The 25,273-nt window shown below is 35.7% G+C and overlaps 2 protein-coding genes across 9 annotated transcripts; one reads left to right on the top strand and one right to left on the bottom strand.

The window, feature by feature from the left end:
- The first annotated feature begins 131 nt into the window (after nt 1-131).
- On the top strand, nt 132-22,366 carry LOC127520627 (uncharacterized protein KIAA1958). 7 transcript variants are annotated; one of them, XM_051908937.1, is made up of 6 exons: nt 132-2,204; nt 3,263-4,319; nt 9,723-9,770; nt 10,702-10,821; nt 10,939-11,256; nt 12,988-16,055. In XM_051908937.1, the coding sequence occupies exons 1-6, from the start codon at nt 2,184-2,186 to the stop codon at nt 13,170-13,172; spliced, it is 1,749 nt and encodes a 582-aa protein (XP_051764897.1). In that variant the 5' UTR covers nt 132-2,183; the 3' UTR covers nt 13,173-16,055. The 7 variants fall into 7 exon arrangements, with proteins under 7 accessions (XP_051764897.1, XP_051764896.1, XP_051764898.1 ...); XM_051908936.1 differs by lacking the exons at nt 9,723-9,770; nt 10,702-10,821; nt 10,939-11,256; nt 12,988-16,055 and adding exons at nt 17,633-17,812; nt 17,951-18,157; nt 18,496-18,816; XM_051908938.1 differs by lacking the exon at nt 9,723-9,770.
- A 618-nt stretch (nt 22,367-22,984) lies between these two features.
- Nucleotides 22,985-24,125, bottom strand: inip (ints3 and nabp interacting protein). 2 transcript variants are annotated; one of them, XM_051908941.1, is made up of 4 exons: nt 23,901-24,125; nt 23,519-23,615; nt 23,326-23,401; nt 22,985-23,236 (listed from the first exon to the last, which is right to left on the bottom strand). In XM_051908941.1, the coding sequence occupies exons 1-4, from the start codon at nt 23,971-23,973 to the stop codon at nt 23,141-23,143; spliced, it is 342 nt and encodes a 113-aa protein (XP_051764901.1). In that variant the 5' UTR covers nt 23,974-24,125; the 3' UTR covers nt 22,985-23,140. The 2 variants fall into 2 exon arrangements, with proteins under 2 accessions (XP_051764901.1, XP_051764900.1); XM_051908940.1 differs by having other exon boundaries at nt 23,326-23,416; nt 23,901-24,117.
- Nucleotides 24,126-25,273: the final 1,148 nt, after the last annotated feature.

Raw genomic sequence — 25,273 nt, 5'->3', positions numbered from 1 at the left:
ACAGTAAACCATAATTAACCAAATTAATATAGGAGCTCATGAAGACTGTAAGAAGCTTTGAGAATCTGTTAGTCATTTCAGTGGTTTTACTATTGTAATTATAGTATTCTTTGAGGGATGGAGGTTTAACTCTCTAGCATTGACACTGATTGTGTATTTTGATTTATCCTTCTTGAAAGTGGTTTTAGGAAGCCAGTGGTTATAAAACCATGGGTTTTAAGCATAACTACAGTATAATTAAAGTACATATTATTTGACGTTTTTGACTTTGGCTTTATGCCTTCACAGGAAGACTAAAATGCGTGAACAGGCCTGTGATTCTCTAACATTGTATGATCCTATGTAGTAAAATGTAATTTTGCTTTAAATTTGTCTCAAATTATGTATGCTGCTTTTTTTTTTAAATGTCTTTGAAATGAGTACAAAAAAGAACAAAAAAGTATTATTTAATTGCTTTAAACACGTATTTTGCTGCAGGGTCTTTGGGCACATTTTAAGTGTTTAAACGTCAGGTTAACGTTCAGATATAAATTCTTTGCCCGTTATTGTAAATACGAATGCATGCTTTTGACGAAAATATTTAGTGAAGTCATTTACGATCGTGTAATAAATTAAATACAAATTTCATACATGTACACTGCCATATCATATATCTCGGACACGTACTTCCGGTGGTAACGGAAGTACCCGCTGCACGTCCATTAAAAGCAAAATTAATGGCTTTTGTATAAAATGCTGTCAAATTTTGAAGAACCGCGGAGAAATTAAGAGTTGTGATGCTTGATATCGAACAAAGAGGCAGCGAGCAGCATACGTGAGCGGACACTGGAGTTAATTCTCCCATATGAAGGTACATGATGCTTTTGTCGGGCTCTTTGTGTTTATGCAGATCCTCAGACTCACGGGCTCTGTCTCAAACCAAGTCAGCTGTCTGCAGGCACAACCATTCTGGGCATTTTTAAGTGCATTCGAACGTCTGCGTTATTAACGCGACTATGATGACCGAAATTGAGGCTGCGCGCTCGGGTTTCTGACAGCCGTATTGTTTTTAAAGATAAATACAGACATCAATGGCGCCATGTATAGTAAAACTGATCACAACAGAGCTAATGTGGTAAACGATGCGTGTGGGCGGTGATCTCGTGTAGTTGTTGTTGACAGGGGTGTGTCTTCAGGTTAGTCCACTAATAATAATAAAAAAAGTAATGATAAAAGTACCCTGGTAATTCCATGTTTTTGTTTTGTTTTTTAAACATTGACCATGGCAATACCATGGTATTCTTAAAAATACCTTGAAATATCATGTACATGTTGTGGTAAATGAATATGCTAATCATTCAATACCACTATACCATAATGTCACAGTACTTTATTGTAAGTGATTAGACGATCACACTTGAGTATAGTAATCTATTGGTTAAGTAATGTCTATACAGGTGTGAAACCTGTAAAAATGCTTTTATTTTGCTTTTTTTATTTTAAAAGATACCGTATTAATATTAATATTATTTAAATTCTGTCATGATTTACTCACCTTCGTGAGTTCCAAACCCGTAAGACTTTCGTTCATCTTCCAAACACAAATAAAGATATTTTTAATGAAACCAGAGATTTCTGTCCCATTCCATCACAATTTTGACACTACAAAAATACATTCCTAAAGACTATGAATTAATTGAATATTCATCCAAGTATTCTGAGGAGAAGCGATCACATTACAATAAACAGATTTATTCACATTTAAACATTAATCATCGCACACACATAAAACACATAAATTATGGTAAAACGGAAGCTCGGCGACATGAGGTTGAGTAATTGATGACAGATTTAAAATTTTTACATGAACTAACACTTTATATGAAGTTGTTGTTTAATTATTGAAACTTAGGACTGAACGCTGCGATTTTTTTTTTTTTTTTTTTTTGCGCAGCTTTTCAGAGCTGTACGGCTCTGTGATCAGTAGTAAATGCTTCTCCATCTGAAAGCCAGAGGGCGCTCTCGCGCAGAAAATCCAAATATGCCCTGCCGTGGAAGTAGATAACACACGTCATTCCAGGAAATCCCTACTATACTGTTGCTGTAGCTGAATAAACTGAAGATTGAAATGCTTTGATTAAACATGACTAATAAACACACGACTGCCTTATTCTGTGTAAGAAGCCACATCATCTCACAGAAGGATGCTCAACTGTCGTTATGAAGTGAGTTTGGAGTAAAAAATGTTATTAAATGTTGTCTTTTGTTGGACAAGATGTTAATAAATGCTTCTCATGTCTGGAAAGATGTTTGACGTATGTTGCTTTTTCAAATGTCAAATGCGACTCAAACTCGTAGTGCTTTCAGATGGATTAGCATTTGGAGCCATACTTCATTGACAAGACATGCATTAAAAAAAAAAAAAAAAAAAAAAACGCAGCCTTTGTGATTTCATAATTGTTTAAGTTCAATGTTATTTTTCATATTGTGCGATAAATCGTGCAGCCCTAAAGCCTATTAACATTCATTATATCAAAATACTTCTATTTGGCTGCTTAGAATCGTGACCCTTGCCTTTTTACATCAAATTTTAGAAGTAAAATGGTTTGCTAATGCCATTTTATGTTGACATTGCGAGTTTATCTTGTGCAAAAATCATTTGTATTGGAAAAAAAAAAACTTCTGAGATAAGTATAGTAAATTATTGGATAAAATAATGTTGATATACACAAGTGTTCATGCTTTTATTTTGCTTTATTTAAAAAGATATGCTATATTTTAGTTTAATACGACAACTAATCATTTGATAAGCCTAACAATTTAAGATTGAAGTGAAAAGTTGAATTGAAAATTTGACGTGAATATCTTAGTATTTGATATGTCACCCTTTTGCGTTAAAGCCAGCATGAAATGGAGATTAACCTTATTAGTATTTTCTAAATGCATTTGAATGATCTTATTATGAATATTATGGGTTGCAACTTCCATTTCATGTTGACTTTGTTTATTATGCAAAAATATATTAAAAAATATATTAAATTTTATATATGACAACTAGACAAAAGTTGAATTTAAAATGTAATATGAATCTTATTTGATGGTACCCTTTTGCTTTAAAATCTTTAAAGTTGGCATGAAATGAAGATTCACCCTATTTTCTAAATGCATCTTATGATGATTTTATGGAAGTTAAATGAGTTGCAACTGCATTTTCTGTTGACTTTAAGTTATCACATGCAAAAATCATTTGTATTGAAAAATGAATGTATTTTATTATCCCAAGGGGAGGAGGCTCAACATGGAGGACTGCTTACACACTTCCTCCGACAACCTCGCTAAACTGGTGAAATGGGCCCACAGTCATGGAACAATCTGCACCTTGATCCCCAACCTAAAACACATGCTCAATGAGGGCTCTCACGGCACCCTTACGGCCCTGTGGGGCTGCAGCGCCGGTCACGCCTACCACTGGCCACTCAATACCACCTGCAAAACGGGAAACAAGGAACGGATGTGCTACCAAGAAAGCCGAAGCATCAACACGGACAGTATGATTCAGGCAGCTGCCGTCATGCAAAACACCTCAGCAGAGCGCTTCCTCGGCAGTGCCGGAAAAAACAAGGGCGATTCCAGCCAAGGAGATTCCAGTCAGATTCACGACTCTTGTGACATTTCCAACTGCAGCGAACCTTCTGAGATGGACGATAATGGCGAGGAGTACAATAACAACCTGTACGACATCGTCTGCGAGTCGTCGGCCACCGACGAAGACGGCGACTCTGATTTCAACCAAACCTCTAACGTCACACACAGGAAAAGAGCCGGCAAAGGACCAGGACCTGAGGACAGCACTGACCCGGCGTTGAAGAAAATCAAACAAGAGAGGGGTGAAGACTATTACAGTGTGGCCAACCCACAGATACCTGGCAGCTCGGAGGGAAACCGCTCTACTGGAGGCATTACACAGTCGCCCAAGTCAAACCTTCACAACAGACCGTCATCTAGGTCTTCGATGTCCCAGAAGCCTTCCTCTGTAGACGGCGATTCCATGGCGGTGTCCTCGTCACCGTTGGACAACTCTCCTACATCCATGATCAAACCCTTGCGCGCGCCTTTCCATGTTACTCAGAACAAAATGCACATGAACTCGAACCCAGCATGCAGTCAAAGTTTGGCAGCCTTACCTCATTCTGGAAGGATTGACGCTATGGGGGTGCTACACCGGGACGAATATCCCAGATCTTCTTTGTCTTACGGAGAGGCTTCAATTGGTGTAAACCCTGAAATGGATCTTCTAGCAACGCAGGCACTTAGTACAGAAGTTAGAGCAGACAACACAGGTAAAGACCCTTATCTAAAAGAAATGTCATTAAGTTTGTGATGAGAGATGATTGAGAATGTTAAGTCACACTTAAAAATGTCAATGTCATTAGATAACGCAACATCATACGCAAGCAACATCTGCAAACAAATCCTGCAAGCTTTTCTCAGAATGTCCCTTTTTTGAGCCATTCCTGTGGTTGCTTTTAAAGAGGACCTATTATGCTTTTTTACATTTTCAACTTTCTTCAGTGTGTAATGTTGCTGTTTGAACATGAAAAAGGTCTGCAAAATTACAAAGCACAAAGTCACTCCTAAGGGAGTTATTCTCTATATCAGTGCGCACTGTTTCTGAACTCCCTGAAACGCATCGCCTGTAGTCTTGAGTTTTCTTCCGGGGGCGAACATGTCAAAATATTCTTAAATAGTTTCCGCCCAAGGCATACTCAAAATAAAGGGACAGGGCTTTGTTGAGTGAGTTAGTAGTGTGTTGAAGCTCGCGGTTATGGTAACGGGCGTGACGTTTCCCAAATGCTCAAGGCGGTTGACCAATTACAACACACTGGTCCAGCTGACCAATTAGAGCACAGTGAGCTTTTCAGAAGGAGGAGCTTCATAGAGACTGAAACTAAACAGGGGTGCGTTTCCCGAAAGCATCATTAGCCAACTATGGTCGTAAGTCCCATTGAACTCTATTGGTAACGATGGAACTTGCGACCGTAGTTCGCTTTGGGAAATGCACCGCAGAGCGTTACTGACAGACTGGAAAGAGAGGTGCTGCAACAATGTCAAATATGAGGAAAATAATGTGTTTTTTGGACATTTAGGCATGAAAATCTATTCTAGTAGACCCCAAAAAGGCTGTAAAGGGCATAATATGACCTCTTTAAACAACTGGTGATTTTTAGTAGTTGTCTGTTGCTGGGTCACATGACACTCCTGTTTGTCCCATCTATTAATTTATTCCAAACTATTCCAAAGTATTCATTATATACAGTATGCAATTCATACATGCAAGAATACACCCCTAGGTGTGTTTTAATTTCTGAATTAAAATTAATTTTAATGTGAATAAAAGTATATGAAAGGGGCCTAAAGTCAAAAATGCCAATGTAATACAACTGTCCTAATAAAGGAAAAAGCCTCATTAAAATAATGAAATTCTTTATAAAACCATAAAAGATTGTCAAACTACTTATTATTTCTCAGAATTGTTTTAAGTAACTGCTACATTTAATATTTGAAAAACTCTCCACAAAATCAAATGTTATCAACAAAACTGTTATTTTAGTATTATTTATATACTATTTTAGTATTTATTTAGCTTTTTATTATTTCATTATTTTTATAATTTCAGTTTCATTTTAATTTGAGTTTAATTTAGTAATTTTGTGCTTTTGTCATTTTTAAGTTATTTTTTTTTTTTTTTTTTTTTTTTTTTAGTTTTTCATCTAGTATTTGTTTCAGCAACAACATTTAAAAAAAAAAAGTTTTAGTTTTAGTTAATAAGAACACTGCTGCAGAGTCATGTGGTGCAAGTTACCAACATACAGAAAAACATAAAATAGGAAATGATATCATAGACCCCTGCAGACCTTTATGACTGTGTGTCAAGGTCAGTAAATTTCTTAAAATATCAGATTATTTGACATTATGACATGGCAAGGTTAGTAGAGAAATGACACTTGGATTGACATTTTGTTATCTAAAGCAATGGCATACAATACTTGTACAGTGTTTGAATTCATTTTATTCTTATAAGTGTCTGTTGAGCCTTTGTGTGCTTGAATGAACATAAAACCACTTAATGGCCTCCTAGTGAACATGAAGGTGCTATAAATGATAGTAAAAAGTGAAATTTCAATATTGCTCAATAGATCAAAGCTTCAGAGGCAAAGCAAAACTGGCACCTCATGTACATTCAGTTTGCTTTTAACATTGCTGAATGCGAATTGAATGGTTCTGCATAATTATTTATGCAAGCCACTTTTGTGCCCTAACCGCAATCACACACCCAATGAATATCAAATCATTTTAATTGAAAACATCTTAAATAGCCTAAACAAAAATCCATGCTTATTATGTACTTAGATAGAAATCCCAAACAAACACAAAAGGTTAGTATATTCTACATGCGTTTCTTTGAGTGCTGTGCTTGTGATATTTGTGAGCGAGCCTGTGGGTGGAGTGCTGGCATATATTGATCTTCTTAATTACATTTATGACGTCGTCTCAGTCAAGGCCATAAATTAGATTTATCACACCGCAGAAGTGTAACCCAACACTACACAATGGACATGATGAAACACACTGGGTGTTGCTTAAAAACCAGATGCAATTCAAGCCTGGCCAAAAAGAAAAATGCTATGTTCAAGAAATTATATGTGCTTGGAGTGAACACTGCTTTTTGCCTACATTTTTTTTTTTCTTTAAAAAGGAAAGCGAATGACCGCATTAAGGATAAGGGGCCATTTACACAGAACATGTTTTTCCATTCCACCGCTAATTTTCCATTGTTTTTCAATGTAAACACACACTAGATGGACATGTTTAACTGTTGCACTTGCGTCTCACGTCTTTTGCAGCATCTCAAACATGACACCGCATTCTAAAAATGTGTCTCTCAAGGTAAAAGTTCAACTTTTAAAAAACTCGTCTCGAGACCTTTTCTTCCACTCCACTGACCTGTGTCTTGCATTTTTAACCACAAAAACGCATTCTGTGTCAACTGGCCCCAAGGGACCATTCACACAGATCATGTGTTTGCTTTGAAAAATGTGAGATGCGGGCAGTGGAATTTGGAAAAAACACAAGGTCTCAAGCTGGATTTTTTAAAACTTGAATTTCTTTTAACACTCTGGTGCTCTTTGGTCATTTTTGATAAAAACTTGGTAAAGGTTTTGGCACTTGCTATGTAAACACACAAAAAGTCATGGACATGATTTGAAAGGGTTAAATGGTCCCAAAAAATGGTCACACTTGTACTCCTTGCAGTCAAAAATGACCACATTGGAAATGAATGGGAGACATCTAGTTTAGTTTAATGGGATTTCATCTAGTGGAAACGTTTGGTACTGCGCTCAAACAAAATCTTACTGTGCACATTTTTTTTTTAGATATAAACCTCAAAATTGGAGCACAAATTATTTAGATTTATGGCTTTGATTAACTCTCAGTTTTAGAGTAAAACATGTTTTGGAAAATATATATTTCATATAACAATTTAGAATGTTTTTGTGCCTTTTTCATAACAATAAACTTAAACTTCTAGGACTTTTTTTTTTCTTTCTCTTTCTCTCTTCAGCAATAATCTGGCAAGTGCTCCAAAGAATTCAAGATTTATGACAGTTTAAGTTTGACATTTTATTTTCACATCTATGCTCAAAACGTGAATAAATGTATTATTATTACTGCATAAATATAATTTAGTACTATAAAATACAAGATATTAAATAAAGACATTATCAAAATAAAATACAGTACATTCATTTCATTTAAAAAACAAACATTTTTGAAAGCCACACGAAGAGCACCGTGTTTTTAGAATGCAGTGGAATTAAAAAAAGCGTTCAGTGCCTTCTGTGTGAACCAGTCCTAGTACAGCTTTATGAATGCAGCATGTGAGTGCTGCTTATGCAAGACGCATGCTGTTTTTTTATTAACCACTAGAGCGCCAAAGGTTACCTTTTTAAGGTAGGCCTATTTATCTGACAAAATTATTTACATCAAACTTATGAACAAAGAAGGAGAAAACATTTAAAGGGAGTTTGGAGAAACTGAGTTAGCAAAGATTCATTTTGTGATATACTCACAGCTAAGTTCACATTCATAACGTTTGAAATACCTTCACGATATACTGTTAAAGGGTTGGTTCACCCAAAAATGAAAATTCTGACATTAATTACTCACCCTCATATCGTTCCAAACCCGTAAGTCTTTTGTTCATCTTTGAAACTCAAATGAAGATCTTTTTGATGAAATCTGAGAGCTTTCTGTCCCTCCATAGACAGCTATGCGACTACCACTTTGACGCTTCAAAAAGTTCATAAAGAGATCGTAAAACTAATCCATATGAATTGAGGGGTTTAATCAAAATTTTCTGAAGAGACTCGATCCCTTTATATGATGAACAGTTTGAATTTAGGCTTTTATTCACATCATCGGAAGCTGAATCATCAGTGTCCCAATGTGTAGTGAGCCAGGGTCCTTGGTGTCCTTACCAGTGCCCAAATTCATGTACACAATTTACTGATTCATGACTTGGGGAAACTAGGGAGCTGATTGAGATGCACCCCATATCATAGGCTATTGCTGTTCAATCCATTGCCCGCCTCTTTTGATGCATCTTACTCAAGCTGTTCACTTTTGTAATCAACACAGATTAAATGAAATCAAACTTTAAACAAATAATATTATAACATTTAAACATAAATATGAAATATTAATAAATATTTAAATATTATAAAAAATGTTTTTTATAAATATTTTTTCAATGGCTACAACACGTATAGTACAGTACAGAGATGTTTCATGTCGGAGCGAGATTTGAGCCAACTTTATCTTCCAGGTGAGCGTGAGCGGTACATGAGTGCAGCGTTCGCTTGTGCTGTGAGCGACTGAGCAGAGCGCACTGGCAAAGAGCTGAATATTGAGCGGAGCGTCACACCGCTCCACTTAACTCACCTGCTCTGGTACTCTAATAAAAATTAATAAATAAAGCTAATAAATAAAAATAATAAAATCTAATAAAAGAAAACTGTGGCTATTTCTAAAATTTTGTTGTATGAAAAAACTGTTACCAGTGTTTGGTAAACCCTACCCCAGTGCCCCAAAATAACAAGAAATCAAGAGCTGTGAATTGTGAATTTCTCATATTTGCGATGCAATTTCTTTTTTTAAATTTTTTTTATTACATCTCTATAAATAATATTCTATATTGTTTTTCAGTTTTTGAGATATTTAATTTTATTTGACAAATTCCAGATTAGTGCTTCATTCTAAGTCAATTTCATGATAAAATCCCATGTTCTGGGAAATGGGTATCTCTCTACATGGCATGAATGAATTCAATATCACACAGGCAGTTATTTCATCGTAATAAGCTAGTTAATGAGATCGCGTCCTTTTCCATTCTGCAATAAGGCATTAAGCTGTTTTCCCAAGAGACACTGGGGATATTTGACATTTCAGTCAAGATGGAAATGGATGACGCTGTTATTTCTTTAACACCAAATAAACCGAACGAAAATAACAGGTGAGTTTTCTTGGCACCTTCTCTCTTTACTGAGAGAAAAATGAATGTCAGTAGATTTAATGTGGTTACAGTGTCATGATTGTGTTTTATCATAAGCATGCATTAAAATGCTTAAAAGATAGTCATATTTCTTTTTTGTGGACAAACTATAATTTTATTCTGTTTACAGGTTCACACGAGAAGATGGATTATGCTGTGATTTTGAAAGCCCTCCATGGTTAGTTTTTTGTGCAAGAACTTGTTACAATCTAAAAGTATTACTGTTTTATTATATAACTATATTAATGGGTAAATCCCACGAAACCCGTCAATAACATGTCCAGCTCATATTTGCCCAAAATTAAAAGAAATAAATTGTATTTCGCATAAACTATTTTAAGAACATTTCCTCCAACACTCTTATTAAAGTGTAACAAAAAAAAAATCCCATTCTCATTACTACAATAAAAAAAAAAAAAAAAAAAAAAAAAAAAAAATATATATATATATATATATATATATACACACACACACACATATTTACATTATGGTAGTATTTGTTGTACTGAATTTAATTTTTGTTGATTTAAAAAACAACAACAACAAAAAAATGTTTTATTACCAAAATTGTTTTACTGTAATTCAGTAAAACATTACTGTGTTATAGTAATGATAAATACTTTTTTTTTTTTTCTTCTTCTTTTCTTTTCTTTTTTTTTTTTTTTTTTTTTTTTTTTTTGGAGGATTTGGGAGGAAAATGTGCTTATTTTTGTATGAAATTGTCAATGCAAACAGTCTTAATTGTTCTTTGAGCACAATATATCATCTATTTTCTATTGACAGGTTTTGTGAAATTCACTCTATGCTAGTAGAGTTTTTCCTCTGTATTTATTTTTTATAATGGATGAATTTGCATGAGGCAAATGAATTTGGAGGAAACTTTGCATCATGGCAAATAAAATAAAATTTCTCTGATGAAAATGCCTTTATTGTCTGTGGACTCACCAATTGTATGAACTGAAATACAGACCAGTCCTTTACTGTGATGTTGTGTGGGAAAAGTGTTTGGTTTGAAGTGTTGTGCATTGTGTTTTCTGCCAGCTGATTGCAATAGAATGGACGGGAGGGAAGTTCATCCGCTTCTAAAATGATTATTTGATGTATTACAGAGCATCTAGTTCCTGCTGCACACAGTTCAGAAGAGCAGTTCTGCCCATCAGATCTCAGTCCAAACAGTGAGAGGTATTTTGAAGAGAGAAAACACCTGGAAGAGTTTATAACAAGCATAGGTGAGCTAGCAGTCCAATAAAAATGTAGTAGCAACCTCAGCTATATCAGCTGAATGTAATCGTGATTGATGCACCGTGAGTTATGTCAGCAGGTAAATTCTTTTTAATATATTGCAGATACTATAACCCTACAAAACCTGCAGACAGTCATTGATCGGATCCTCGTCTTTCACGAGCGAACGCAGATGCCGCTGTCCAGTCCGGCCAGACTGGGAGAGCAGGAGCTGTTTCCAGGAAGCGGACTCTATCTGCCACACTACAAACTGGCATCCATGCTGCAGGAGTCACGGCAGGACAGCATGAGACTCTTCCACCTGCTGTTCGAGCACTTCTTCAGCGAGGAGGATCTTAACGGGGCGGTCGCTTTTGGGAAGAGGGGAAAAGTACCTGACGGCAAAAAGATCCTGGACAGAAGAAGAGTGGATGGGATTATGTGTGAGTATTTGAAAAGGGACAGTCCACTCTTACTGATGATTTAGGTCTGTGTGATACTACCATTCAAAAGTTTAGATTTTTTTTTATTTTTTTTATTAAATGAATCAAAAGTGTTGAAAAATGTTTCAAATAAGTGCTGTTCTTTAGAACTTTCTATTCATCAAAGAATCCAGAAAAAAACATATCATAGTTTCCACAAAAATATTAAGCAGCAAAAACTGCTTTCAACATTGAGTGCATTTACATGCATGTTCTTAAACCGATAATAAGCCGATAACGTGTGTGTGGTCATGTAAATGCGTTAAACCGTTTGCCTTCGCCGTTTCCTATCGCCGTGTTTTGCGGTTCAGGGAGGAGAAATAAATCGCAAACTCCAACTTTTTGTTGACCCAAGAAATATAAAAATGTGGTCTTATCTTGTGCAGCCAAAGGACAAGTGGTACAGTTGTAGAAATGTTAAATCAGAGAGGAGAATGAGTCTGTACAAGTTTCCCGATGACATTTTTAAATACTCTGGGGTTTTTAATGCTTTAACAACTCACATAATAGACAGAGTGAAATGCATGGATGCTTACATTTTGATGTCACCACCGGGCAATAACCTGTCTTTTTAATACAACCTTATGAATGTGGCTTACTTGCATTGACAGGTTATTTATTTGCATGTAAACCGGTAAATTGGGTTATTTAAATAAACTGGTAACACTTTACAATAAGGTTTATAAGTTAAAAATTAGTAATTGTATTAACTGTATTTACTAATCTTCATTAACTTTAGTTACTGAAAATACAGTTCGTTTTAGTTCACAGTGCATTAACTAATGTTAACAAGATTTTAATAATGTATTAGTAAATGTTGAAATTAACATTAACAAAGATTAATAAATGCTGTATAAGTGCAGTTCATTATTAGTTCATGTTAACTAATGTAGTTAACTAATGTTAATCTTTACTGTCTTTTACTGTATTTTTAATCAAAGCAGCATTGGTAAGAATAAGAGACTTTTTAATGATACTGTAGCTAAAAGTCTTCTGCCTTTTTGCTGATATTTAATATATGGGTAACACTTTATAATAAGGTTCATTAGTTAACATGAACTAATAATGAACTGCACTTATACAGCATTTATTAATCTTTGTTAATGTTAATTTCAACATTTAGTTATACATTATTAAAATCTTGTTATTAGTTAATGCACTGTGAACTAACATGAACAAACAATGAACAGCTGTATTTTCATTAACTAATGTTAACGAAGATTAGTAAATACATTAACAAATGTATTGCTCATGGTTAGTTCATGTTAGTTAATACATTAATGTTTAACTAATGAACCTTATTGTAAAGTGTTATTGATATTTTTATTATATATACATGTTATTATATAATACATATCACATGGCATTGATATTTTTGAGTGGTGGTACAAACAAATAATTTCACAAGTCAAGGTTTGAATCATTACATAAAACAGACTGATTAAACACTAATGCAATTTTTGCTAAAATTTAAATCAGAGATGCTATTAAAACATTACTTAAGATAACATTACTTAAATTTTAATAAAAAGTGCATACAAAACATTAGGAACTTTATATTGTGACTATCGTTCGTCTCGGAACCTTCATTGATCCACCATTTTTTTTTTTTTTTTTTTAATTTCCTAAATTTTTCTAGTTTCCAAAAATGTTTTTAATTAAAAATTAATTTCTTTTTTTTCTTTCTCGTAGCATATGTTCTGCGTTGTTCTACGATTGACGGATGGACACCTGTGGAATCATCTAAGCTGAAGAAGGCTTGTATTAATAAATGCAGGCTTCGAATCGGTCAGAAAAAGAAGCAAGAATCTTCTCAAGAGTCCTTTATTTTTTGTGACGAACAATCTTCAGGCAAAAATGACCCTTCTTATATGTAATTGCTAATACCCAAAAATTTCCAATCACAGGAAAATGCTATTATTATACATACAGTTGAAAGGAAACATTGTTTTGCCTAGTGATTGAATGGAAGCTACCGATCGGTGTCTTGGACATGAACGAATCAGTTTGGAATCGTTAAATGCTGATTCAGTTCAGCTACAGCACTAAGAGATAAAAAAGTCACGGTCAGACAAATGAACTATTTCCATTTCATTCGTTTCAACAAAAAACCAACATTATCTATACTGTGATAGTTACTGACTATTGACTCGTTTAGTCAAAACAAACCTGTTTATAACCATTTAAAATAACTTTAGGATAGTCTAGTGCTTATTCATGTTAGTCATGTAGCATTGTAACAATCAAAACAAGACATTTTGAGTTTTGTCAAACCATTCTGATGGTTTTTACTCATACCCAATATATTTAAATATCAAAGTGTGAATTATCACCATATCAAAACCACCTTAAACTGTATTTTATTGCCTTTTTTCTTCCTTTTTCCTCTGCTCCTCTGATTTATCAATCAACATCCCACTAAATTGATGATATCCTCATTACATGCTTGTGCATGACTGACAGGACATTGACTTAAAAGGTTTATAACCATTCCACAGTTTTATTACTCAATATGTTTCGTAAATTTGTAATTTTTACCTAGGTGATATCCTATCCATCTTATTTTGCGATGCATACGTAAGCTGTTTTCTATGAATGTGTGAGACTTCCAATTCATTAGCTGCTATAGGTAAATAACTAGAAGAACAACAAAGTGCAGTAAAAGGTCAAAATATTTGCGCTACAAACCAGTGTTTATAATTACGACAATACATTAAAGGGGCTAGATGAAAGGTTTTTTTTATTTATTTTTTTTTTTTATTGCCAATGTCTGAACAGCTTGTAACTAAATTTAAAAACGAGACCTTCGCCAGCTTCCTAGTTTGTCTATAAAAACCTGTGGACTGATTTTTATGTGAAGGACTTGGATGTTTTTTCTAGGACAATCCAAAAGCCGCCTTTCCACTATCTCCGACAAGCGACAGACCGGAAGACATTCATTTCCAATGGAGAGTAGTACAGTAGCTTCCTGGAGTTCCGATCATATCCATATGTGGAAATTTTGGATCCGATTTGAGCTTCGGATGCGTTAAAAAATATAAAACTTCTGCGGCTACACCGTATGCGACCGGCTGACTGGATGTGATGTATTCTAATCAAAACTATGAGCAAGAAGTTAGAATTACCAAAATTTTTCCACTTAAATGTTATTCTGTAAATACTATTTCTCTAAAATGGCGGTTATTAATTATGGCAAAAATAATTATTTTATAATTACTAAATCATTATTTATGTTGATTAGCTCTATAAAATCTGTTATGTTTTTATTTTAGACATATTGGGGGTCATTTGTTTTGTGTGGATATATTCACACATGTATTAAATTAATTAAAATCATTCATTTTACCATGGTGAATAAGCCGAGGGTAACTGTTGCTTCATGACCAATTTCAGTTCCGTGCAACTGCCGCTTGTGGGTGAAATGCGACAATCGTATGTGAATGTTCGATATAGTGGAAAGGCGGCTAAAGGATGTGACGTTTACGCACGCTCCCAAAAGAGCCATTCCATAGTGTAATGTCAATGTGTCACGCAAAGAAAAGGGTTTAATTCAAACTAGTCTCACATAGCCACATCTATATAGTCTGTAGTCTCAAATATACTTTATAATCAAACTATCATAACAGTGTAACTTTATTTACCTCATCTATCGACATGATGCCGGTGAATTTGCAGAGCTTGTGCAAACATATCCACATGGCTATGATCAGATGCTTTCTTAACTGCTGCTTTCTCACCACTGTCATTTTTGTTGTTTATTTTGTTATTAAAGGAAGGCACGCAGCAAATATTTACATATTCATCTAAACGTCACTCTCAGCAGCGTGGATGGCATCTGGATGTTCGTTAACAGTATATCGCTGCAAAGGTATTTCCAGCTTCTTTTTACTACTAAATGAAGAACGAAAAAGAACTTCACCGGCATTGAATCACGTTCAGTCTCTTGTACGTTATGCGTGCACGAGTGCGAGCACAAGCAATAAGTCGCTGGCTGCAGTTCACTTAATGACCACCGGTGTCACTAATAACAAGGGTTTCTGAGCTCTACATATAGCCCCTTTAAAAATAATATGGTAAGTAAATACCAGTTTGCAATATCAAGCAGCATAATGAGATGTTTTTGTACAGCTAAAAATAACTGGAAGCGGACGAGACCGCCACTATTACATCAAAAATAAGGTGGATAGGCCACTTAGCATATAGCAACGTATAAAATTACTGCCAGGAATGTGAGATTCATTATAAACAACCAGACAATTAACAATTTCTGTGTAAAAGATGTTTCTTACTGTCTGTGAGGTGTTGAAATGAGTCTATATAGTGAAAAGGTCACTCAAGGGCTCACAAACTTCTGATGTGTAATGAAATTCTTTGGCATTAGTAAAGCAGACTTTAAATCATTGAAAGGCTCGTTAGGTTCGAGACCTTTCACAACCAAGTATTATGTTTCTTATGAACCTTGAAAGGTAGATCACATTGTCCACAAATGTTTACTATAAAAGAGAAAAATTGACATTAGAATTTAGTATGGTTATGAAAGGTCAGTCTTTTCATAATGGTTAGGAAGTCTTCACCTGACCAGTTTTTAAAGTTTTGTTTTTGTACCGACTTGATGCTGAACTTGTCCTTATTTTAGCACTTCTACAAAGACTGACGACTGATGTTTATTTTCAAGTGTGTAAATACTCGATCATCCTGGTGTGTCTTATGTGGTCTTATTTGTCATTTTATGATGCGTTATAATAAAATCAATGACCAAATGTTGTCTGTGATTCATTTTTTCCTTAATAAATTGCTGTAATTGAGCTTTTTTCTTTGCATGTCATCTTATATTATAAGGTAGGATTTGTTATTGACTGCTTATTTATTCAGTGTATTTTATTACTTAATTCTGCATTTACAAGTCTGCATTAATGATTTGTTGGCATTTATTTGATGTGGTATAGTCTTTTCAGTTTTTTTCCTATTAGAAATTATGCTTTTTTATGTTATCACAAAATAATTGTATTTGAAGAGGTCATGGTAGAAGTACAAAAAATAAACCTACTAAAAGTAAAGGCATTTGAAGAAGAATATATAAAAATAATCTAAATTTACTAACTACCCCAAACAAAGGCAGAGATATCTCCCCGTCTAAAAGGGTAGTTTTTATCACGCAAAAACAAATAACAAAAGCAATAACAAAATGGATCACATTTAAAGATGTGACCGCAATTATTCAAAATAAGTTTTACTGGAAACAGTGTTGGGGGTAACACATTACAAGTAATGTGAGTTACGTAATCAGATTACTTTTTTACTAAATTAACTAGTAACTAGTTACTTTAGTAAAAAAAAAAAAAAAAAAGTAATTAGTATAGTAATGCGGTAAAGAATGTGGGCGCTGTGTAAACATGATGATTATTGTAGTTCTAGAATAAATGTGAGCATAAAGGCTTGTTTGAGTTGCATCCTCTACTACAGGTGTGAATTTGCATTTCCTTCAGCCTGAGGCTTATTCATTTCACTTTTGATGTGAAAGGGCCTTTACATTTGCCAAAACTTTTTTTTGTTATTAAAAAACAAACAAGCATACCCAGCTCAGGTCAGAAAAAGTAATGCAAAAGTAATGCGGATACTTTCCATAAAAAGTAACTAAGTTACGCAAGAGTAACGCAATATTGTAACTTTCCTCAACACTGACTGGAAAGAGAAGAGTTCTGAGATGTTTCTATATTGAAAAGATATTTTTGACACCTTTGTCCAGCTAAGCGAGATGCATCTGAGTTAAAAAGATACTTTTCCATTAATTATACCACGCATCTCCATCTTTGTGCTGTGATAAAAACAAAAATGTCAGAATATATGGAGTACAAATTTACATGATATGCCAAATGGCACTGTGGTGTTAAAAATAGCAAGAATTGCCTATACTATAACTTACTGTTACAGTGCAGAAAATGAATTGACTAAAATAAACATCATGATGTAAACAGTAAGATGCCACATGAAATATGACAGACATTGCAGATGGAATAAAAAAACGTCCTGTGTAAATGGCTCCAAGGTCTACCACAGATAAACGTTTGATTGCTGTGGATAAATTAATTCAATTAAGATTTCAAATCAGTCAGCAGCCCTAAATGTTCACCATCAGCCACGTATTCTCTTCTGTTTTCTACTTTTAATTCCCATGCTTCTAATTTATATTATTGCTCTGTTTTCTATGTTAAGTATTTCTTTTTATCAGATTTCAGATGACTTCTCATAGAGCACAAAAAACAAAAACAAAAAAAGATATATCTTTCCAGTGGTAGTAGGAACTCCTGAGGTAAAGCTTTGTTTCTATCTCAAACAGTATCTCCAGCTGTGTATGAGATAGAGAGACTGAAAACACTACTACAGGCTGAGAGAAGCAAAAGTGAGTTGATGGGTGAAACCATCAGCAGCCTGAAACAAGACAAAGAGCTTCTGCAGCAGGAACTCACAAAGAAGGCTGAGCTCATCTGTGACTTCCTGCAAGAACAACTACGCCCAGGTGACTATCCCTTACAATCTACAATCATACATTGCATTTCTGGAGAATAACTATTTTGTATGATATGAAGGGAAGCATGGAGATCAGAATCTAGGTTGTGACTTGGATAAGAACTGTCTTGTTTTCTCTGATTGGTAGATAAAAGGAGGACACTTTCGTCAAGTCAAATGGAAGCAGGCAGCTCGCATCAGATTATTACCTCCATTCCTGAAGAGGGCACTCCGTTTGACTCACCAGCCCTCTTCGATTCCTTTGAGGAAGTGGAGTTGCACCCGCTGGACAGGCAGAGGACCATCAAGATTTCATCAAAGAGAAGCAGAGATGGCGAGAACACACGTGTCCGAAGTAAGTAATGTAAGAATAGGATATGGGCCCAAATTTTAGGGAAATTTGAACTCTAACTCAAACATCTAGAGCAGGGGTTCTGGACCTCGAGGTCCACTTTCCTGCAGAGTTTTGCTCCAACCCTAATCAAATACACCTAAAACACCTGGTCTTCAGGATTTCTAGAAAGTTATAGGCAGATGAGTTTGATCAAAGCTGGAGATAAACTCTGCAGGAAAGTGGATCTCAAAGGCCAAGGCTGAGAACCCCTGTTTTAGATAATGAATAACAATGCTAGATTTTGATTGTCATTGAAGTAAAATTTTGTTTCACTAAAGAATGATGTTAATATTTTTCAGTGAAAAACGTTGTGGGTGTGATTGCTCGATATATGGCTGCACTGCAAGAGTTTCGACGTAGCGTATCCATGAAAGTGGCTTTTGACAGAGTCGGTGTAGACCGCAATACCATTTCCAGGACAGCAGCCATTGCGGAACTCAGCTTGGCAGCCCCTGAAGTCTTCCACGCTCTGCCTCCATGGGATGAAAAGGAGGAAACGTTGGCCCACTATGCAGTCAGATGCCGACAGGCCATGGATGACAGCATCAAAGCCAAGATTAAAAGCATGAAAGCAAAGGGGGAACTTCTACCAATTGTCAGCAAATAAAACGTAAAAATGACATTTACTTTTTCTGATTTACAGTGGACATGAGTCCACTCTAAGTGAACACTTTGTACTATTTTGTGAGCACTTTGTATTCCATCACATTTCGGCCTTGTTCTTTTTTGTTTTTTGTTTTTTTCCTTTTTGCCATGATCCATCACAAAGTGAGCGATTTATGGCAGCACACTTGTTGGAAACTTTCAATCAGTTGTTGTGCTTGTTCTTGGCCAATTTGGCTTTTAAATGAAATTAAATAATTGTTCTGTATGCCTTGTATCAGTATCATTTTGCCTGACCAGTATTTACTTGAGTGTTAAACATTAGGTAAATAATGATAATTTTATGACTGCATGCTCACTTCCATCACAAACTACAGTGTATGTTTGTACTGTTTGACACGACACCTCTTCCTCTATGAATACCAGATTAGTGTAATGTGACAAGATTGCCAAGGTGTAGACTGTGAAAAATAAGTGCTTAATGATCTTACACTGCATTGTATGAACCAGTGGGTTCAATGACTGTTATTGTGAATAATAAATGGAAAATCACAATCTCAAACCCCTTTTGATGCTTGTATTTTTTTGTTGGAAAAATGATTTTGCCATTATGTTGATAAGGGGTAACTCAAAAGGCAATACAATCAATACAGAATCTGGTATTAGAAGTCTTTATCTAAAAATTGGACAGTACCTGAGCAGATTTGCTGTTTGCTACCAACAATCGACCTCATATTTAATATGGAAATACGTAAATCAAAACAAGGCTAGAAAGATAGAAGTACAGTCCATTCAATGGATTGTACTGTGAAAATCTTCAAACCTTCAAAACCTTGTCTTTCAAAAAAATAAAATAAACAAAATCTCTGGACAACATGCTTACCTTAGACTAGCATTGGTCTAACCAGTAACATTAACCAGTAACTGTATGTGTATCCCTTACCGAGACATAGAAATACATTCCTATTCATGTCAAATATGCCGACAATTGGTCCAAGGTCCATTGGGTAATTGTTTTCAAAGCAATAAAGTTCTTGACGTATGAAAACACTACCTTCTTCCTTTTCAGCAGACATGGATGAGCGAGCATACCGAGAACAGAACGAGAAGACCATTCGCAGCACCCAGACAGCTCTTCGCAACTTCCGGGACTTCCTGGTTTCTAAGTATCCAACTGAGACCAGAGAGATTTACTGCATCCCCTGCCAAGAGCTAGACATCTACCTGGCCTCCTTCTTTGTGGATGCTCGCCAAAGGGATGGCTCAGAGTATGAGCCCAACAGCCTGGCCAACTATCAGTGTGGCCTGGAACGCTATCTGAAGGAGCATCGCTATTCCTACAGCATTACAAGAGACCGGGAGTTCCAGAGATCCCAAGATGCCCTCAAGCAAAAACAGTTAGAGCTCAAGTTCAAAGGGAAAGGCAACAAACCCCACAAGTCAATGAAGCTGACCCTTGCTGACGAGTTGCTCTTAAGGAAACGGGGGCTCCTGAGTCGCTTCAACCCTGAGGGTCTACTCAACTTGGTGTGGCTCAACAACACCAAGGCTTTTGGCCACTGTACAGGCTTCCATAGCTCCACACTCAAATGGGGCGATGTGCGCTTAATCACCACAGAAACGGGACTAGAGTGTCTGGAGTGGACCTACCAGGATTTTAGTGACCCTAATGCCAGAAACAGAAGGTCCACGACTGAGTGCCGCATCTACGCTACTCCGCATGCTCCTCAAACATGCCCGGTGCAGGACTACAAGGACTTCGCTCAACGCAGACCTCAAGCAATGCTCTTTGAAGATGCCCCCTTTTATCTGTCAATCAAGCCTGTGGTCAACCTGGCCGCCCTGCACTGGTACAACTGCCAAGCTCTGGGAAAGAACAAATTAGCTAAGATGGTGAAGACCATGTGTGAGAAAGGCAACATTCCAGGGAGAAAGACCAATTTCAGTGTTTACCAGAGTTGCAGCACCTTGTCCGAGGCCCAGAGCAATCAGTTAGTCCTGATCTGCAATGACCTTAGGCAACAAGCCGCCCAGTCAGGGAGTTCCCATCCTGGCAGCACCAACTTTGTCATAGCTGGTTCTTTTGACTCTACTGACTCTGCTTAAAGCCGAGGAGTAATTTTTGAGCCACTAGTAGTACCAAATGGATCTGCTGTTTCCAAACAAGTTTCTCAAACACTTGTGTCTTCCTTCTTCTTTTTTTTTTGGACACAGAGTTATCCCCATTCTGTGGGAATTACACACCATTATGCACACCATTTGTTGAGCTAGAAGTTGATGTGTCAGACTGCTCAAACCAAGGAGTCAAGGTTTGGATGATTAGGAGGGTTCAGTTAGCCCCTGCTGACAGATGTCTACAACAGGGCTTACCAATTCTAAATAAAGTGCCATTTTATCTTTTTCATTTAAAATTAGCTGTGTATTCTGATACCTTTGTCTTTGCCAAGTGACTTTTTGGAGGGCTCTTCAAAGCCTCAAACGGACTCATATTTGCCCCCAGTCTGCTGCCTTTTGAGTCACAGCTCAGGATAGTTGCTTGTGAAGGTTCTTGTGGTTCCATCAGCCAGTCAGTGTTGTCACCATGTCACAATGTAATTTTCCAGTGGCTCCAGTGTTATTAGTCACATCACATTTGCGGCTCAGGTGATTGGATGAGGAAAATATCTGTATCCATAACTGAGTGTCCATGTGCAAAGATAGTGGATTCAAGTTGCATACATCCAGTGGTCTTGCACCTGCTGAGCAACTGGCATTTGGATAATTGGGAATGCTTGGTATGGCTCATATGAACCAAGGAAAGGACCACAGAGACACTGTGTTTACACTCCTCAGAAAGTCAAACTACAAACAGCTGCAAGTCTCAGCACATTAATCTGGGAATGAGAAAGTATTTAACATTGATGAACAGACACGGCAGCTTTAAATTCAATTGTATGATTGAATACAGTCATCTTGTTTTATGTCTCAATGCTCTGTTCTATTAGGTAAGCAAAGTCTTAAATGTTGTTTTTGTCAATGTGTATGAAACTATGTATAAAGTTGTCTTTTTGTCATGATTATAATGTAACTACAGTTGTCTTACTATGTGCAATGCAAAATATTCATTATCCAGTGCAGTATTAAGTCAGTTACATTACAAAGGCATTTGAATGCCAATTTTGATGTTTTTACGGTGTATGGCAACAGTTACGAGTTTGACGATGAAGTTAAAGTGTCAGTCCAGTTATTTCATATATGTTGTAGACATATGAATGTAGTGTAACTAATCCTGCTATCCTTCATATATTCCCGTCTCGGAAATGTTCTGTGTTAGTGTAGCTGTAGATGTTCTCTTAAATAGTAAGCACTTATTAGATGTTACATTTTTAGATACTGTATGTGTTAACATATTACAGATATGTGCCTGTTCAACATACGTGCCTGATATAATATAATTTATTCTTTACATACACAAGGATTGTTTTAGGTTATCAACAGAAATGGTTACAAATTAAGAAGTTTGAGGCATGAATGAAATCAGCTGAGAAACAAGTATACTACCATGAATAAAGCAAACCTGTAACATGAGTTCAGTCATAATTTTTTTTCTTTTTTTTTTTATCTCACATGACATTAGTTTTTAAAGTCACCATAAAATCAAAATTTACGATTCTTATTTTTATGTAATATTGCAGTATATTTATTATAAAATAATTTACCTGTGCACATAATTTTATGTGCCTCTTAATCTTTAATCAATATTACTTGCCCTTTCTTTTGCAACGACTTCTCTTCTCTGATGATGTGTTTACTGGTGTGAGGGCGGGGCAACCTGTCACTCACATGAGATCCACCAATAGCAAACCACAACTATCCAATCAATTCCCCATGGACACAATCAAGTCCCACCCTACATTTTTTCTTTTGTTGAGAAGCTGTTTCTCTCTGATATGCATGACAATAGGGAAGAAAATACTTTATTGGCTAATTTATAAAGTACCACATAATTCTACTAAAACACAATTTTTAACTCTTTTACAGCTCCAATGATTATTGATGTTAATATTAATCATTGAGTTTTGCCTTTGGAATTGTGGATTATGGACAATAAATTGCATTGGACATAGCTGTTCTTGCCCAACAAAATAACAGTGGAATCATGTTTATATATCAATCACATATATTAAAAATGACAAGACAATAATGTTTAACTTTTCTCCATTTTATGTAAAATCATGAAAAAATACTGACTAGCATACAACAATATAAAAACAATTCATGAAAAAATGAAAGTCATCTAGCATGTCTATGTCAGAGTAGCAAATTGATCAAAACAGTAATACAGTCCTAGCTTATGCTTATTTACTCCGGGTCGAGCCTTGGCAACACAGGCAGTATAAGGTTACCAAAGGATGAATCCTGAGTGATGAAGAAGCCGGATGAATGTGCATGTGCGTGCTGAAACCAAATCAGAGAAAAATACTCATCTGATGGACATTATCAATAATAAATAAATACTGAAACTCTAAACATGAAGTTTATGGTACCTGTAAAGCTGCTTTCTGCTGTGCTGCAATGTGCTGCTGTTCAGCCTGATCCCTGAACTCTTTATTTACTGCTGGTCTAGAGAGTGGAATGCTGGGTAAACACATTATACTGCATGTTATGACTTTATGTTATGAGTATAATTTTTTTTTTTTTTTAAAAAGTATTTTTATAGTGATGTTTTTAAAACAGTACCTGGCTCCTGGATTATTCATAGACTGACTCTGTATCAGGCGTCTCTTCTCCTTATCCAGCTCAGCTAGAATAGCAACCCTGTTTTTGTTTTGAAATCCTATCGAGAACAAATTTACAGATAAAATAGTTAACCTAGAGCAAACATTAAAAAATTAAGTATTTAAAGCCAATCTTATATGCGACCGTGATACAACGACTAATTAAAGATTTGTAAATGTTTGATAGGCCTCATGCCAGTAATCGCACTGTATAACGTAACTGTTAATATTTAGGGACTTTGAAAATTATTTAAAGAGTATACCATCATATTCACCTAGCTTAATATCAGAAATGACACTCCAGCTGTTTCTGACAACTGATACTGATATACAACAACATTTACCTTGTCCGGGCGGGTTTGCGGCCATTTCCACACGTGCTCTAAATATTAAATAGTAGAAACTACTTCTAAACATCTGCGTCAAATCAATAAATTGAACCTAAAATGGGTTGCATGATCTCTTCTGACTGAAAAAAGCAGCTCTCTTGTCTTCTTCGGTAAGTGCTTGTCGCGTTGCAACGGTTTCAGTGTTAACAGCGCCATCTGGAGAATTGGAGCAACTGAACGTTTGGACCACAGGTTGGGTTTTTAAATGATTTATTTAGTCGGTATACGTCGTAAATGTAAGTAGAAATAAAGGCGAACTACGTCTATAATAGAAATATCAGAGTAAATACTAGCTACTATTACATAAAAACATTTGGATAACACAATATAGGAATTCTACATGAAGAAGTTATGGTCTCTTCTCTAGGCCTATTTAAAGGGATAGTTCACCCAAAAATGAAAATTCTCTCATCATTTATTCACCCTCATGTTGTTTAAAATTATTACATCTATAAATTATATATGTATTGTTATAATCTTAAAAAAAATGTTTTACCAAATTTAAATCGATTTGAACATTTTTCTAGAAAAGGTTTTAGCAACATTGTTATTGGTCAGCGTAATCAAGTTGATCTATATGGGGGTAGAATTGTTGCATATTTCCAAATAAATAGATTATGATCCACAAATAAATGTGAAGAGATTCACAAAAAAATAATTGTATGCACAAATGAATAGAATGAGATCCACAAATATATGTTAGGAGTTTCACAAAAATTAATAAATTCACAAATAAATAAAATGAGATTTGAGAATAAAAAACAGATTCACAAATATGTTTTTATGTCACAAGCACAACTCTGCCTGCATTAATTTGTGAATCACCACCTGTACATTTCTGAATCGCTTTTTGTACATTCGTGGATCGCTGCACGCATTTGTGGATTTTTAAACATTTCTAGCGTCACAACTGCAGACAAATCCACAAATAGGTCGACTCCACCCACCGACTACTCAAGCCAATCAGATAACGGCCACATTGCGCTGACCAATCGCAGTACACTCTCGCTACAACCAATCACGTTTTGCTTTATAATCGGGGGCGGTCTCGTCCTGCATTGGCTTAGAAAGGAAGTGGAGGGTTGTACCATAGACTGTAAAAAATATGGACGACGCCCCTTCACTCGTCCATTGTCGTAACTGAAGTCCCCAGTGTGTCAATATGGCGCTGACATCTTGAGTCTCGAGTCTGAGCATAGTGAACGTGGAGCCCGAGTCTGCGCAGCAATGAGCACGAAGTGGAGCTGCGATATCAAGGTCCCGCCCAAACTCAGAACAACTTATTATTTTGGTGTGAATTAAACAGTTATGTAAAAAAAAAATATTTG

Source organism: Ctenopharyngodon idella, chromosome 10, assembly GCF_019924925.1.
Source record: "Ctenopharyngodon idella isolate HZGC_01 chromosome 10, HZGC01, whole genome shotgun sequence".
Classification (NCBI taxonomy): Eukaryota; Metazoa; Chordata; class Actinopteri; order Cypriniformes; family Xenocyprididae; genus Ctenopharyngodon; species Ctenopharyngodon idella.
The sequence above is the reverse complement of the archived record's forward strand: the minus strand, read 5'-3'. Positions and strand labels throughout refer to the sequence as shown.